At 36.4% G+C, this 14,388-nt stretch overlaps 1 protein-coding gene across 1 annotated transcript; it reads right to left on the reverse strand.

Annotated features, from left to right (window-relative positions):
- Positions 1 to 10,980: 10,980 nt before the first annotated feature.
- On the reverse strand, positions 10,981 to 13,605 carry LOC114288065 (putative LRR receptor-like serine/threonine-protein kinase At3g47570). Its single transcript, XM_082874772.1, has 2 exons — positions 12,173 to 13,605; positions 10,981 to 11,439 (listed from the first exon to the last, which is right to left on the reverse strand). Exons 1-2 carry the CDS (start codon positions 13,587 to 13,589, stop codon positions 11,084 to 11,086), a joined length of 1,773 nt encoding a protein of 590 aa, XP_082730898.1. The 5' UTR covers positions 13,590 to 13,605; the 3' UTR covers positions 10,981 to 11,083.
- Positions 13,606 to 14,388: the final 783 nt, after the last annotated feature.

Consider the following 14,388-nt stretch of genomic DNA (forward strand, 5'->3'; position numbering starts at 1 on the left):
TTTAAACCTTTCTGTCTGAAAAATGCCCAATCGTTTTAAATGGGTAGAATTCACAAAGAAGTACTGAAGGTACGGATGCGAAAAGTTTCTCTCAATGTTGATAATTTGGGAGGGAAACGTATCTCAAATACTAATATTGGCTTCAAAATCAAATGTTTGGCTTCGAAGCTAAGCTTTAGAGCCAAAATCAGGTGACAAACATTCAGCTAGAGCGTCGAAAGCAGGAAGTTGACTTCGAAGCACATTTAACACCCAAGAGTACATGAGTGCCCAGGTATTTGTTTACGTCAAGAGGATTAAAGACCTGCTTTTAGGTTTCTTGTTGAAAGTAAAATCCTTCAAAGTAAAGTTTGAAATACTCTACGGTTAGAATTTGTTTGTTCTAGACTTCGAAGTGACCTAAAACCAATATTTGATTAAGCAGTGAAGAATACAAAGGGAATCACTTTTTTTTAGAATAAAACAATGCAATCCTTAAAGGAAGTTTCCATACTTCGGAAAATGTAGACTGTTTGTTTGAAGCAAAAATAGTTGATTCGAAACTGTTGATTGTGTTAACCATATGATTGGGAAAAGAAGACCTAAGGCAAAGGTTGTCAATTACACTCCATATGTTGGTAAAGTTCAAATTAGGTCTCCAGTATTCCATTGGATATGTTCAAATCAGGTTTCGAGGGACAAAATTGGCGAATTTGAAGCTCTGATTTTGTTTGTTTTGGACAAATAGAATGAAATCAGACCATGCCGAATAAAGAAAGGAAAGCCTAGCTTTATTAAGGTAAAAGTAATTACATCAGAAAGCCTTTTTGGCTACATATTCAATTTCAGAAAAATAAGGAATAGAGAAAATGACAAGGTCATGGAACTTGTTCCAACAGTGATCAATGAATTTTTGTTCCTTTTTTATTCTGTCTTCTATCTTCTCCAAGCTAGGTTGCTAAAGCTGATATGCTCTTATTCGATGAAAAAGTTGTTCGGCTTTTATTTCGAACTCTGTTTCCTTCAATCTTTGTTCTATCTCATCCATATCCAAGTCATCCCAGTATGCAGAGTCTTTATTATTGAAGTCATTATATTCATCGATATGGTTCTCTGCTTCATACTGGGTGTGAATTCGACGAGCTGAGATGTTGTCCAAAGATTGAGTGGTGGCCACAGAAGTTTGGTGCCAATGAAGAAGCAGTGGAACTTGATCCAAAAACATCTGAAGCTCTGCTTGGGCAATAGGATTGAGGACATGACTTCGAGTCATAACGTCACAAGCCCATCGAAGGTTCTTAAGAGGAACATCACCCTCAAGAACATTGAAGGGCAAGTGAGAAAAGGCTGCGAGCAGAAGCTGGGCTTGATATCGCTCACATATAGTGGGGGAAGTTGGAGGTTCATAGGAAGGAAGAAACTGATTCTCAAACAGAGTAAGTCTTAGTTCTTCCACCCAATGAGGGTTTTTTAGAAGAAGAGGTGCAGGAGGATCCATCTCTAAAGAATAAGGGAACTGAGGGGTTGTTTAAGCATTCAAACCAGTCAGAAAAGAAAATTTTTGCCCTCTGGGCTAAGAATGACGAGTTGTACCCTTGTGCTTCCTCTGGACGACGAGTGGCTTGCACAATCTTCATAGGCATGGAGGACGTGTACCATGCTATGAGTAAATTGTCTTTCAAACTGCGTCGGCGATCAATGGATACATATGGGTAAACCACTGAGCTCCGAATAAAAGGAAGGAAATATGGAAGATCAGCGAATTCGACGAAGTGATGATTAATGTGCTCTCTCAGCTTAGATTCCTCAGGTTCTGGCCAACCTCCCTAGCCAAAACTCTTAGAAGAAGAAGAAGAAGTTGCAGCCTCATCCCACGCAGAATGTTTTTGGTTAGAAGAAGAGCTTCAATATCCATGTTTGCAAAGTTTTGGGCTAGAGAATTATGAACAATAGGTTCATAATCCAAAGGTCGATAGTTTTCAAAAGCTTACATGACTTGAATATAGGGAGATGGATTGGAGTGGCTAATCAATGCATGAAAATTCTTTCGAGGGAAAACATTATTATCTAACAACTCATATGTTCGATCTAAGTCAAAGAAGGTTTGCTTGGCCATGCAAGCTGTATCAGTCCTTTCGAATGCTTAGATAATGGGAAATGTTCAAGGTGTAGAAAAGAATTTAATGCAGGCGGTTGCAGTTCTAAGAAGATGTGAAACCCATTCACGTCCTAGGACGTGGTGAAGTGTTTTGATCCACTAATATCACCAAGTATTGGTATATTAGTACGGAGGGTAATGTTGGCTATATAAATTGTATAAGTCAATCACGATTCAACACGTGATATGAGAAGGGCAATTTGGGAAAGTAATATAAATCACTAACCATAGTCAGACACGTTTCAACCCATATTGGTAATAATGAGTCTGCATAGCACTAGAATGATCAAGGAATATAAGGTGATGTGGCCTAACAGTTATTCACAAGGTTCAAATTCAAAATCAGGAGCGAAGCCTAACTGCAGACATGGCGTAGTGGAACTAACTGTGAGAAAGCATGATCAGCGATCATGGAGGGATGTTTCGACGGTTAGAAGCTCATTTCGACGATTATCATTGAGAAGTATAAATAGCAGAGAAGACCCCAGAAAGAAAGACCCAGACTTTGATCCAGAAATCAGTTTTATCTACTTTATTTTCCTTCCAGTTTTTATATTTCTTGTTCTTTATATTTTTGCACTTCAAATTCTTGTATTGCACTTCATTTATAGAAGTAGTTTTGAATAGCTTGTTGCTGTAAACCTCCACGAGGCTAGATCGGATCATTGTAAGTTTTTCATTTTTACTTAATGAAATGCTGCAATTGTTCTTCATTTAATTTGTTTACTAAATTCTCCTAAACAAGCCACCAGTAAAAGTCCTCTTCATTGAGGCTGAAAGAACTAAAACACAATCGTCTAATAATTGGTTAGTAATTAATCTTCTATAAGGACTGATTGATTCTTGCTGGCACGTTTAAAATTACAATACTAACTTTCGAAAGCCAAAAAAGCCAACATATATTATGGTGACTCAATGTATAATATAACTCACCTTAATATTGAGTCTTACTATTTCTTTCTTATTTTTGTTGTATTCTCTCTCTCTCTCTCTCTCTCTCTCTCTCTCTCTCTCTTTTCTTTTCGTTCGATCCCTTACTATTTCACAGCCCCCTCCCTCCCTTATATACACATTTCTTAGTGCTAACTCATCCCATCATGATGACCTCATGGTTGATGACTCACCTCTCCTATTTGCTTAGATGGCACAAGTGGCTTAATTCTATCTCTCCAAGACAATTGCCAAATCTTCTCTCATTAATGGTTGATTTGCTTAATCCCTAGGAGATCTCCTACATCATATAGTTGATAAGGCAAATTGATTTATGTATACTTTTATTATTATTATTATTAATTTACCTTAATTTTACATTGACTCTAATTAATAATTTAAATTATACTTTATTAATTATTTTGTTTTATTATTATTATTATTATTATTATTATTATTATTATTATTTATTATTATTGTTATTATTTATTTATTTATTTATTAAATTATATATTATCACATGCAACCATAATTATATAGAACTATAAATATTTATGTGGTATTTAATTAAACATTCAGGTCTCACAATTTTTTCATAAGACATCTTTTGGAGTTTATTTTTACCAAGTTAATTTATAGTATTTTTCAAAACAAAAATGATTGAGGCCTCAAATTTTTTGGCTCAAATTTGCCTCGAATTTGCTTTTTTTTTTTTTTTTTTTTTTTTTTTTTTTTTGCTGGGTTGATGCTTTGCTTATTATTATTATTATTATTTTTATTTATTTATTTCTGCAATGATTTAGCCCAGAAAAAACAAACAAAAAATAAAATAAATAAATTTGCATTCGAGGCAATTTCGAGGCAAACTTTCGAGGCCTCAATCACGGTTCTTTTCAAAAAACGGATTTTGAAAACAAAACCAAACACTAAATTAGATTTTAGTCTTCTGAATAGATTCATATATATACATTAAATAAAAATATATTGTATTCATGTATAAATTAAATAAAAATATATTCTTCAACTTGAAAATCGGCTCCTCTATACCCTCAAAAGATCTACAATTCAGCTCACGATCCATGTAAAATCAAAAACACTCATTAGAGCACAATCAGCCTATGCCCAAATTCATCCAATGACTTCACATATCATACTACAATTTAAGATAATATCTAATAGCGGATATAAAAACATGTACATATCTACAATTAAAAAAGCAAACCCATCAAATAGATCTAACGAAATCAATCATGATTTGCAGCAGAGACTCAATCAGTTAATAGAAAATCCATGATTAAGATGGGTTTTGCATTGCATTTTCCCAGTTGCCGAACAGAGCAGTAAAAAAAAAAAAAAAAAAACCTAGAGCAATACAATCGGAAGGAATCGGCGTAGGAGGAGTACTGACTTGATTCGGGAAGAAATGAATTGGAAGAATATAATGAGGTGATGTAACTTAGAAAAATATAAAAAATTAATCAAGGGAATTTATGTAGTGCTAAATAAATATACGTTTTGAATTTTTATAAAAAGATTGACAGAAAATAAAGAGGTGATGTAACTTTAAAAAATACAAAAAAATATTTTAAAAAAATACTCTTTTTTAATAGTTTCTAAACAATCCCGTAATATTACTCGGTCTCGTTTGTTTTGTTCTGGGATGGAATTAGGGTTCGTTATATCAATAATTCCTTAATTATTACTTAATATCAATTTATTTTTTTATTTATCAATTCTTATATTTTAACTCTTTCAATTACAAAAAAAAAAAGGGGGATTTTTATTAATAAATCTCATTTAGAAGTGTTCTAACCCAATAAGTCTATGAATGAATTTTTTAACCCACTTAATCCCATGTATTTATACTTTTATTTCATAAAGTCATTTTTCTTGATTTATACTATTTTCATAGACTTTTATGCCTTTATATTTAATATTGATATTTGATGTTGGAGGAGGAAAGAGAAGGGAAAGGACCAAGGTATAGAAAATTTCATACACAAATTAAATAACATTGATGATATTATTTTATATTATTATATAATTTGAATATATTTTTAATTGACAACACATTAAAAATAATGTGAACATTCTCTCATCTGATGTGAATAAATTTTTAAGTGACAACACATTAAAAATAATGTGAGTATTCTCCCTCATCTGATGTGAACGTTCACAACACCTTTCTGAAAAATTCTCTCTTATCTAATATGGTGATATGAACGTTCACAACATGTTAATCTTCTTATTTTTAATTGACAACACATTAAAAATAATGTGAATATTCTTTCTCATCTGATGTGAACGTTCACAACACCTTTTCGAAAAATTCTCTTTCATCTAATGTAGTGATGTGAACGTTCACAACATATTAAATTTTCAATTGACAACACATTCTTATTCACAACATGTAATAATGTGAACGTTCACAATATGTGAACATTCTTTCTCATCTAATGTAGTGATTGGAACGTTCACATTCGTATGTTTTAGTATGAATATTCACATCATGTGATGTGAATATTCACATCATGTAATTGACAACATAATGACAAAAATTCATTTTAAATTAATATGAATACAATAACAGTCAACATCCTGATGAATGGAAACTATCAAAACATAATGACAATCAACATTAATAGGGGCATGAGAGATTGGGGGTGTTTTGGTCTTCTTACCTCAAATAAGATCTAATGGAATAGTCAAAAAAGATATGGGTTGAATGGAATAAAACTCTTAGAAAGAGGATTTATCAAAAAAGTTCCCTATAAAAAATATTACTTTGAATATCATCGTAAAGGATATATTCGTATGATATTTATAATTCAATGGCTAATATGTACAGATTTAAAAATGAAAAGAATAAAATGATAATTTGATAATAATTAATAGGGTCTTAGTATAATTAATTTGTAGAATTATACTATTTACAGTTCACTTCACGATTCATTTGGGATTCATGTATGAACGACTCCAATTTATTTATTACTATTTTAGTAAGATAAATATAATTTAAATTCAATATTATGAGTCAAGTTGGTTAAATCAGTTTCACAAAAAAAAATAAAAAATAAAAAAAAATCGTTAAAAAACTTTCCTTGAACAATTAACATGACACGTGTATCACAAATGTGTATCAATTATACTACGATAGTAATAATTAAAAAAAAAAAAGAGTTATAACCAAACATTACATGAGATATATAATTAAATTATTTTTCAATCATAACTAAAAAAATGTCATAACCAACGACATTACAAATCATAACTAAAATAATGTCATAATTAACCTTATTATGTGTCAGAACTAACAACATAGTAAGTCATAACTAAATACATAAAAATCATAACCAAAGGTCCATATGATACAAATCCATAAAAATTTTCAAAATTTTAAAGTATTTTAAGTTCTGAAATTAAAAAAATATATATTTAATTTTTTTCTTCTTATTATATTCTATGTAGTGTTTTTAGAACAATTTCTTGAATATCACGTGAGACTATATTATCCTTTTTGAATAATTTTATGGTTGGTAGGATTTGGACTTGAATTTATATTATGCTTTTTGACTTAGATATTATTGTGCCCTTAAATTTATTTATTTGGGTAAATTATATTTTTCTTCTTTCAAATTATCATTCGAATTTTACTTTAGTCTCTTATCTTTTACTTACTAATTAAGATTTTAAACTTCAACCATTGTTTCAATGTAATTCTTCCATCATTCATAGTTTAAAAAACAGGCAAAAGTGCACAAGCATTGGTCACATGAGTAAATTTTTAGGGCATTAAAGAAAACAAATATGAAAAAGAAAAATTAGACATTAAATCTATAACTTTGACTCAAATTCCATCTTGGCTATTCATATTTCAATTTTCACTCAAATTTTAAACAATGAGATTACGGAAAAACTATGTTAAAACTCGGGTTGAAATCTAGGAGTTTAATTGTTACAATTAAAAGTTGATGAACCAAAATAAAATTAAGGTAAAAATTGAAGGGTGGAAAGTGTAAATTATCCAAGTTTTTATTTTATTTTTTGGATGGATGAAGAACCTTAGATAGAGTAAATACTCGAATATTAAAAATGGAGTTTTTTTGATAAATCCATTTTCTAAGAGTTTTATTTCATCCAACCCATATTCTTTTTGACTATTCCATTAGGTCCAATTTGAGATAAGAAGACCAAAATACCCTTTTCATCTACTTATGTTCCATTTAGTTCACATTATTTTCTTATGTTTCAATAAGTCCTATGGGGGACATAATTACCAATACCCTTAATGTGAATGTTCACACCGTCAATATAAATGTTTATATCGTCAATGTATAGGGGCCCGGCTCATGTCGATCCTCGTGGGTGCCCGAAAAAATTCGAGTCGGGCCGGGCCGGGCCGGCCCACAAGCCAAAAAATAGGCCCGACCCGGCCCGTTGATAATATGAATATTCACATTGACAAGTTAACATTCACATTGATAGGAGTGTAAAATTGGCCTGCGGCCCGTGGGCGGCTCGAAACCAGCCCGTCACCCGGGGCGGGCCCGGGCCGGCCCGTTCAAAATATGAATATTCACATTGACATATTAACATTAACATTAACATTGACAAGAGTGTAAAATTGGCCCATGACCCGTGGGCAGCCCGAAGCCCGGGCCCGGGCCCTGGCCCGGCCCGGCCCGGCCTGTTGACAATGTGAATATTCACATTGACATGTTAACATTCACATTGATAGGAGTGTAAAATTAGCCTGCGGCCTGTGGCCGGCCCGAAACCCGCCTGCGGCTCGTGGGCTGCCCTGAGCAAGCCCGGCCCGACCCGTTGATAATGCAAATATTCACATTGACATGTTAACATTCACATTGATAAGACTATAAAATTAGCCCGCGCCCCGTGGCTGTCCGAAATTAGCCCACGGCCCGTGGGCGGCCCGGGGCGGGCCCGACCGGGCCTGTTGACAATGTGAATATTCACATTGACATATTAACATTCACATTGATAAGAGTGTAAAATTGACTCGCGTCCCATGGGCGGCCCGGGGCGAGCCCGGTCCGGCCCGTTGACAATGTGAATATTCACATTGACATATTAACATTCACATTGATAGGAGTGTAAAATTGGCCCGTGGCCCGTGGGCTGCCCGAAGCCCGCCCGCTGCCCAGGGCGGGCCCGGTCCGGCTCGTTGACAATGTGAATATTCACATTGACATATTAACATTAACATTGATAAGAGTGTAAAATTAGCCCGTGACCTGTGGGCAGCCCGAAGCCCGGCCCCGGGCTGACGCGAGCCCGGCCCGTTGACAACGTGAATATTCACATTGACATGTTAACATTCACATTGATAAGAGTGTAACATTAGCCCGTGCCCCGTGGCTGCCCGAAACACGCCCACAGCCCGTGGGCGGCCCGAGGCGGGCCCGGCCCGGCCTGTTGACAATGTGAATATTCACATTGACATGTTAACATTCACATTGATAAGAGTGTAAAATTGACTCGCGTCCCATGGGCGGCACAAAGCCTGGGGTGGCCCGGGTTTGGGTCCGGGCCTACCCCGGGCCGCGGGCGACCTTCGGGCAGCGGACAAGTTTTACACTCCTATCAATGTTAATGTTAACATCTCAATGTGAATATTCACATTGTCACGGGTCGGGCCAAGCCCGTCTCGGGCTGCGATCGGGCTTCGGGCCGCCCACGGGCTGCGGGCCAATTTTACAATTCTATCAATGTGAATGTTAACATGTCAATGTGAATATTCACATTGCCAACGGGCCGGGCCAGCCCTGGCCCGAGGTCGGGCTTCGGGCTGCCCACGGGTCACGGGCCAATTGTACACTCTTATCAATATGAATGTTAACATGTCAATGTGAATATTCACATTGTCAACAGGCCGGGCCGAGCCCACCCCGGGCCGCCCACGGGTCGTGGACGGGTTTCCGGCAGCCACGGGACGCGAGCTAATTTTACACTCCTATCAATGTGCATGTTAACATGTCAATGTGAATATTCACATTGTCACGGGTCGGGCCAAGCCCGCCTCTGGCTGCGGTCGGGCTTCGAGCCAATTTTACACTCTTATTAATGTGAATGTTAACATGTCAATGTGAATATTCACATTGTCAACGGGCCCGGCCCGGCCCGGCCCGGGCCGCGGGCGGGCTTTTGGCCGTCCATGGGCCGCGGGCCAATTTTTTACTCTTATCAATGTGAATGTTAACATGTCAATGTGAATATTCACATTGTCAACGGGCCGGACCGGGTCTGCCCCGGCCGCCCATGGGCCGCGAGTGGGTTTCGCACCGCCACGGGACGGGGGCCAATTTTACACTCCTATTAATGTGAATGTTAACATGTCAATGTGAATATTCACATTGTCAACGGCCCGGGTTGGGTCGGGCCGAGTGGGGCCCGCCTTGGGCTGCTGTCTAGTTTTATACTCTTATCAATGTGAATGTTAACATGTCAATGTGAACATTCACATTGTCAACAGGGCGGGCCGTGGGCGGGTTTCAGGCTGCTACGAGGCGCGGGCTAATTTTACTCTCCTATCAATGTGAATGTTAATATGCCAATGTGAATATTCACATTGTCAACAGGCCGGGCTGGGCCCGCGCCCGGGCTGCGGGCGGGCTTTTGGCTGCCCATGGGCCGCGGCTCAATTTTATACTTTTATCAACGTGAATGTTAACATGTCAATGTGAATATTCACATTATCAACGGGCCGGACCGGGCCCGCCCCGGGCCGCGCGCGGGTTTCGCGCCACCACAGGATGGGGGCCAATTTTACACTCCTATTAATGTGAATTTTAACATGTCAATGTGAATATTCACATTGTCAACGGGGCGGGCCCGCCCTGGCTCGCGGGCAGGTTTCGGGCCGCCCACGGGCCAATTTACATTCCTACAAATGTGAATTTTAAAATATGAATATTCACATCATTAAATTGCTAATCGTTGAAAAAATATTTATAAAGGTATCAAAATTAAATATAAGGGCATAAGTGTCCAAGAAAATAGTGTAAATCAAGAAAATGGACTTTATGGAATAAAACTATACATACATGGGACTAAATGGGTTAAAAAATTCCTTCATGGACTTCTTGGGTTAAAACACTTCTAAATTGGACTTATCAATAAAAATTCCTATTAAAAAAGCAAAGAAGGTTGATCTCCAAATGTCAATTTTGAACAACAATTTAACAATGACTAAAGAATAAGATCCATATAAGACATGCAATTTCAAGAAAAAGACATACAACAAACTGATCATTTTAAAGGGATACAGACAACAATTCTAGTCATACAATCTTAGTTGGGGACATTTCACATGAACACATTTTTGTATAATACAATCTAACCAAAGGAGAAAAGTGACAGCTTTTTTATTCAAGCATTAGATTAAATATAGATTAAAATTGTTGATGAAGATACTAAAGCCACCACTTGTAATCTTGTAGAGGAAACCATTATTGGAGGACCTTGGAAGTAACCTTGAGCAGCAAAAGAAAAAACATGCTTTAGTTCACTTAGGAAAAAAGAAAAGAAAAAGGAAAAAAACACATACCAATAAGTCCTATTAACTAAACTTATTTATCTACAAATCTTGACTAATAAATTTATCACTGTAAATTTATTCATAAAAACAAGAGAGACTGATAAATTTATCAATAAAATTTAATGGGTAATCAGTCCCAAAAGTAGGACCTATTGGGGTTTGTGTCAAAAAAAAAAAAAAAAAGGCAGGGAGTTGAGGGAACGAAGTAATCTGGTACAGTAATGGTATATATAAACAAAATTTTCAGTAAATTTTGTTACCACTAGACACAAAGTTAATGGAGTCTACATTAATAAATACACATGGAATCTATGTTTTTTGTCTAGTAATAAAAGTCCATTTCTATATAGCATTTTCCATTTTGATATGCATATGCATAGCTCAAGCAGGTATGATACACACCTTAAGGTTTTCATGTTGCAAAATCTCTTCCTACTTTCCAGTCTTGGTTCAACCCTTCATTCTTGGTTCAACCCTTCATTCAAGTAAGTATTTTTGATGTTATGCAATTCACTAATAACACTCCCCATTTCCACTCGATCTCTTGGTGATTCCATTGAACATGCAACTCCAATTCTTAGAATGGAAACCATGCAGTCTTTAATCCACCTTGTTGTTTTATGCTCCAATAGGATGTAGGGATCCACAATCTCCATCACTCGTTCAGGAAAAGCATTCTTAACGAAGTTATGTAGATTCAGATGATCCTTAAACATATCGTCAGTTGGTTTCTTACCTGTAAACATCCCCAATAAAAGAATTCCAAAACTGTATACATCCCCTAGTGTGGAAGCCATGTCACCCATGCCATACTCTGCAAAATGTTTCTAATGTTAGTGTGAAAGTCAATCTGGTTAGTTGACATAATTGTAATCCCAATAAAAAATGTATTTAATAATTTTCTTAAGGCAATTTTAATGTTGTATAATGGCCTTAATTTCAAGTTTTCTGGTTGGTGCGTGCGTGTGACTGAGTGAGATCATTATTAAGAATGACATAGTTTAATTATATTTTTCATTGAAAGCAAACAGATATTAGTCTTGCATTGGAAAGGTATGTCACAATCAACTATAACAGCTTCCAAGAATTTAGTAAGATTTTGGAAAATACTTTGGTTGCAAAGTGCTATAATAATTCTTTCCACTAGTAGATAACTTTCATGCTAGAATTAAATAAAGAAGATTTTCTTTTTCTTTTTCCTTTTTTTGTTCTGAAAAAAATTTAAAAATAAATAAAAATAAAATAAAAAGAAGAAGAAGAAGAAGAAATACAGAGGAGGAGGTATAGAGGATTAACTCTAGTTTGCTAACAGTGAGGAGGTGGAAGCACACATTGGGAGCATTCAAAAATGACAGAAAATGTATAAAAAAAATCCTTGCAGGTGCCCACTATTTTGTAGGAAGCCATGGTTTTTTGTATGGTTGTTTATGCTGAAATTATTCTACCATGCAAGGTGTATATATAAGTATGTGTGTGTATATATATATTACTTTTCCTATTGCAAGCTCAATTTTTCTACTCCCGAGGAAATAGAAAAGATTTTGTACCTGGAGCAACATAGCCGATGGTTCCCCTTATCGCAATTGAATTGCTTTGACCTTGTGCCACATCACTTGAAACGGTAGAAATAATTTTCGCTAACCCGAAATCTCCAATATGGACTATCATCTCATCACCCAAAAGAACATTGCTTGGTTTTAGATCACCATGAATAATTGTTGACTCACAACCACAATGAAGATACTCAAGTGCAGAATCAATATCAATGGAAATGCCCATCTTCTGGATTAGTTTAAGATTTCTAGGATCTTCTAGTTGCTCATTGTCTCCAACACTGACTTGATGCAACCAATTGCCCAAGTTTCCATTGGCCATAAATTCATATACCAGAGCTTTGAATTCATTACCATGGAAATTCACACTGGAACAAACACACAAAATTTTCAATAGATTTTGATGTCTTATGGCTCTTAGTGCCTTGCATTCTGACATGAAGCTCTTAGAAGCTCCTCTAGTCTGAAGATTGAGCACTTTCACTGCAACAACCATCTGAACGTGATCAAGAATCCCTTTGTAAACTGAAGCATAGCTCCCAACACCAATTAGATTAGCCTCTGAGAATCCATTGGTGGCTTTGAGAAGCTCTGCATAAGACACCCTCAAAAATTGTTGTTTGATTGATGGCATGCTAGAGGTCTTCTTTTTTGAAACATGATGTCGTTGAAAAAATATAAAGAAACTAACAAACAACGATAAAAGTATCACAAGACCAACCACCACTAGGATAACTTTCATCCTGTGAGATAGCTTATTCTTTCTTGATTTGGAGGATGGACAAGGAGGAAGGTCTAATTCTGCAATACCTCCACATAGCTCATTATTTCCAACAATTGAAACTGTACTCCCATTTTGAAACACTCCTTGTATTGGAACTTGTCCATGTAGCATATTAAAAGACAAATTCAACATATCTAGTTGAAGCTCACCTAGATAACTTGGGATCATGCCCGACAAATTGTTGTGTGAAAGATCCAACACTCTTAAACCCCTCATCAATCTTAAACCTTGAGGTATCTCTCCCACAAATGAATTAGCCTCCAAGTGAAGCCATTCCAGACTCAAACAATTGCTTAGAGTGTTTGGTATGGGTCCTGATAATTTATTATAGGACACATCCATGTTTGCAAGGTTTTTCAAAGACCCGATTTCTGATGGAAGAAAACCGGTTAGTGCATTGTGATCTAACGTGAGGGATGTTGAAATGGAGGAGAGACTCATAATTTCAGGGGGTATTGAACCATTGAAATTATTTTTATAAAGGTCTAATTCCAACAAGCTATGACAGTTGCCCAAAGTGGGAGGTATGCTTCCATGGATGTTGTTTTCTCCCAAGTTGAGAGTAATCAACGAAGTCAAATTACCAATCGAAGATGGAAGTTCTGTGAATTTGTTCTGGTCTAACATCAGAACTTACAGCTTATGAAGTCTGCCGATGGAGTATGGAATAGGGCCAACAAGATTGGTCACTGCCATAGATAAGACAGTGAGGTTGAGGAGGTTCCCGATGCCTGAAGGAATGCTTCCATGTATTTGATTAAACCTCAAATCTATCCAGCTAAGATATATGGAGAGATTAGCTATGGAGTCAGGCAATGAACCTCTAAAAAGATTGTAACCCGCACCAATAAATTGTAAACTGGTGCAATTTGTTAGAGATGAAATAAAAGTGAGGTCATCCTGCAACTGATTTTGGAAAACACCTATCCGTCGAAGACCCAGAAGTTTTCCAAGATCTCTCGGCATTGTCCCGTTGAAATCATTTGCAGGGAAGAACATATTCTCAAGTTCTGAAGCGTTTGACAGTGATGTAGGAAGTGTTCCAGTAAACAAATTTTGCGAAAAATAAAGAAACTTGAGATAAGGAAGTGTGGAGCCTATATCAAGAGGAATATTTCCTTCAAGTAGGTTAACACTTACTGATAACAAAATGATGGTGGAGATATTGTAAAGGCCAGCTGGAACCTTGCCAGATAGGTTATTCCCCCTTAACCAGACACGTATCAGGCCTTGAAGCCTAGTAAGCTCCGCCGGAATCTTCCCATGCAAATTACATTCTGATAAAGAGAGAATGGAAAGAGATGAGAGGTTTCCAATGAAAGGAGGGATGGTTCCTGAAAGCTTGTTTTTACTCAAGGCTAAAGTTCCAAGCCTTGACAAAGAGCCCAACTCAGCTGGGATGATTCCGGCTAGGTTGTTGTCGACC

The sequence above is a fragment of the Camellia sinensis genome, chromosome 6, assembly GCF_055761805.1.
Source record: "Camellia sinensis isolate YWXY chromosome 6, ASM5576180v1, whole genome shotgun sequence".
Taxonomy (NCBI): domain Eukaryota; kingdom Viridiplantae; phylum Streptophyta; class Magnoliopsida; order Ericales; family Theaceae; genus Camellia; species Camellia sinensis.

Coding starts and splice junctions, on each gene's coding strand:
- LOC114288065 (XM_082874772.1), bottom strand. CDS start 13,589: ATGTTAGACCAGAACAAATTCACAGAACTTCCATCTTCGATTGGTAAT. Junction 11,440..12,172: donor CATCGGCTATGTTGCTCCAG/GTACAAAATCTT, acceptor AACATTTTGCAG/AGTATGGCATGGGTGACATG.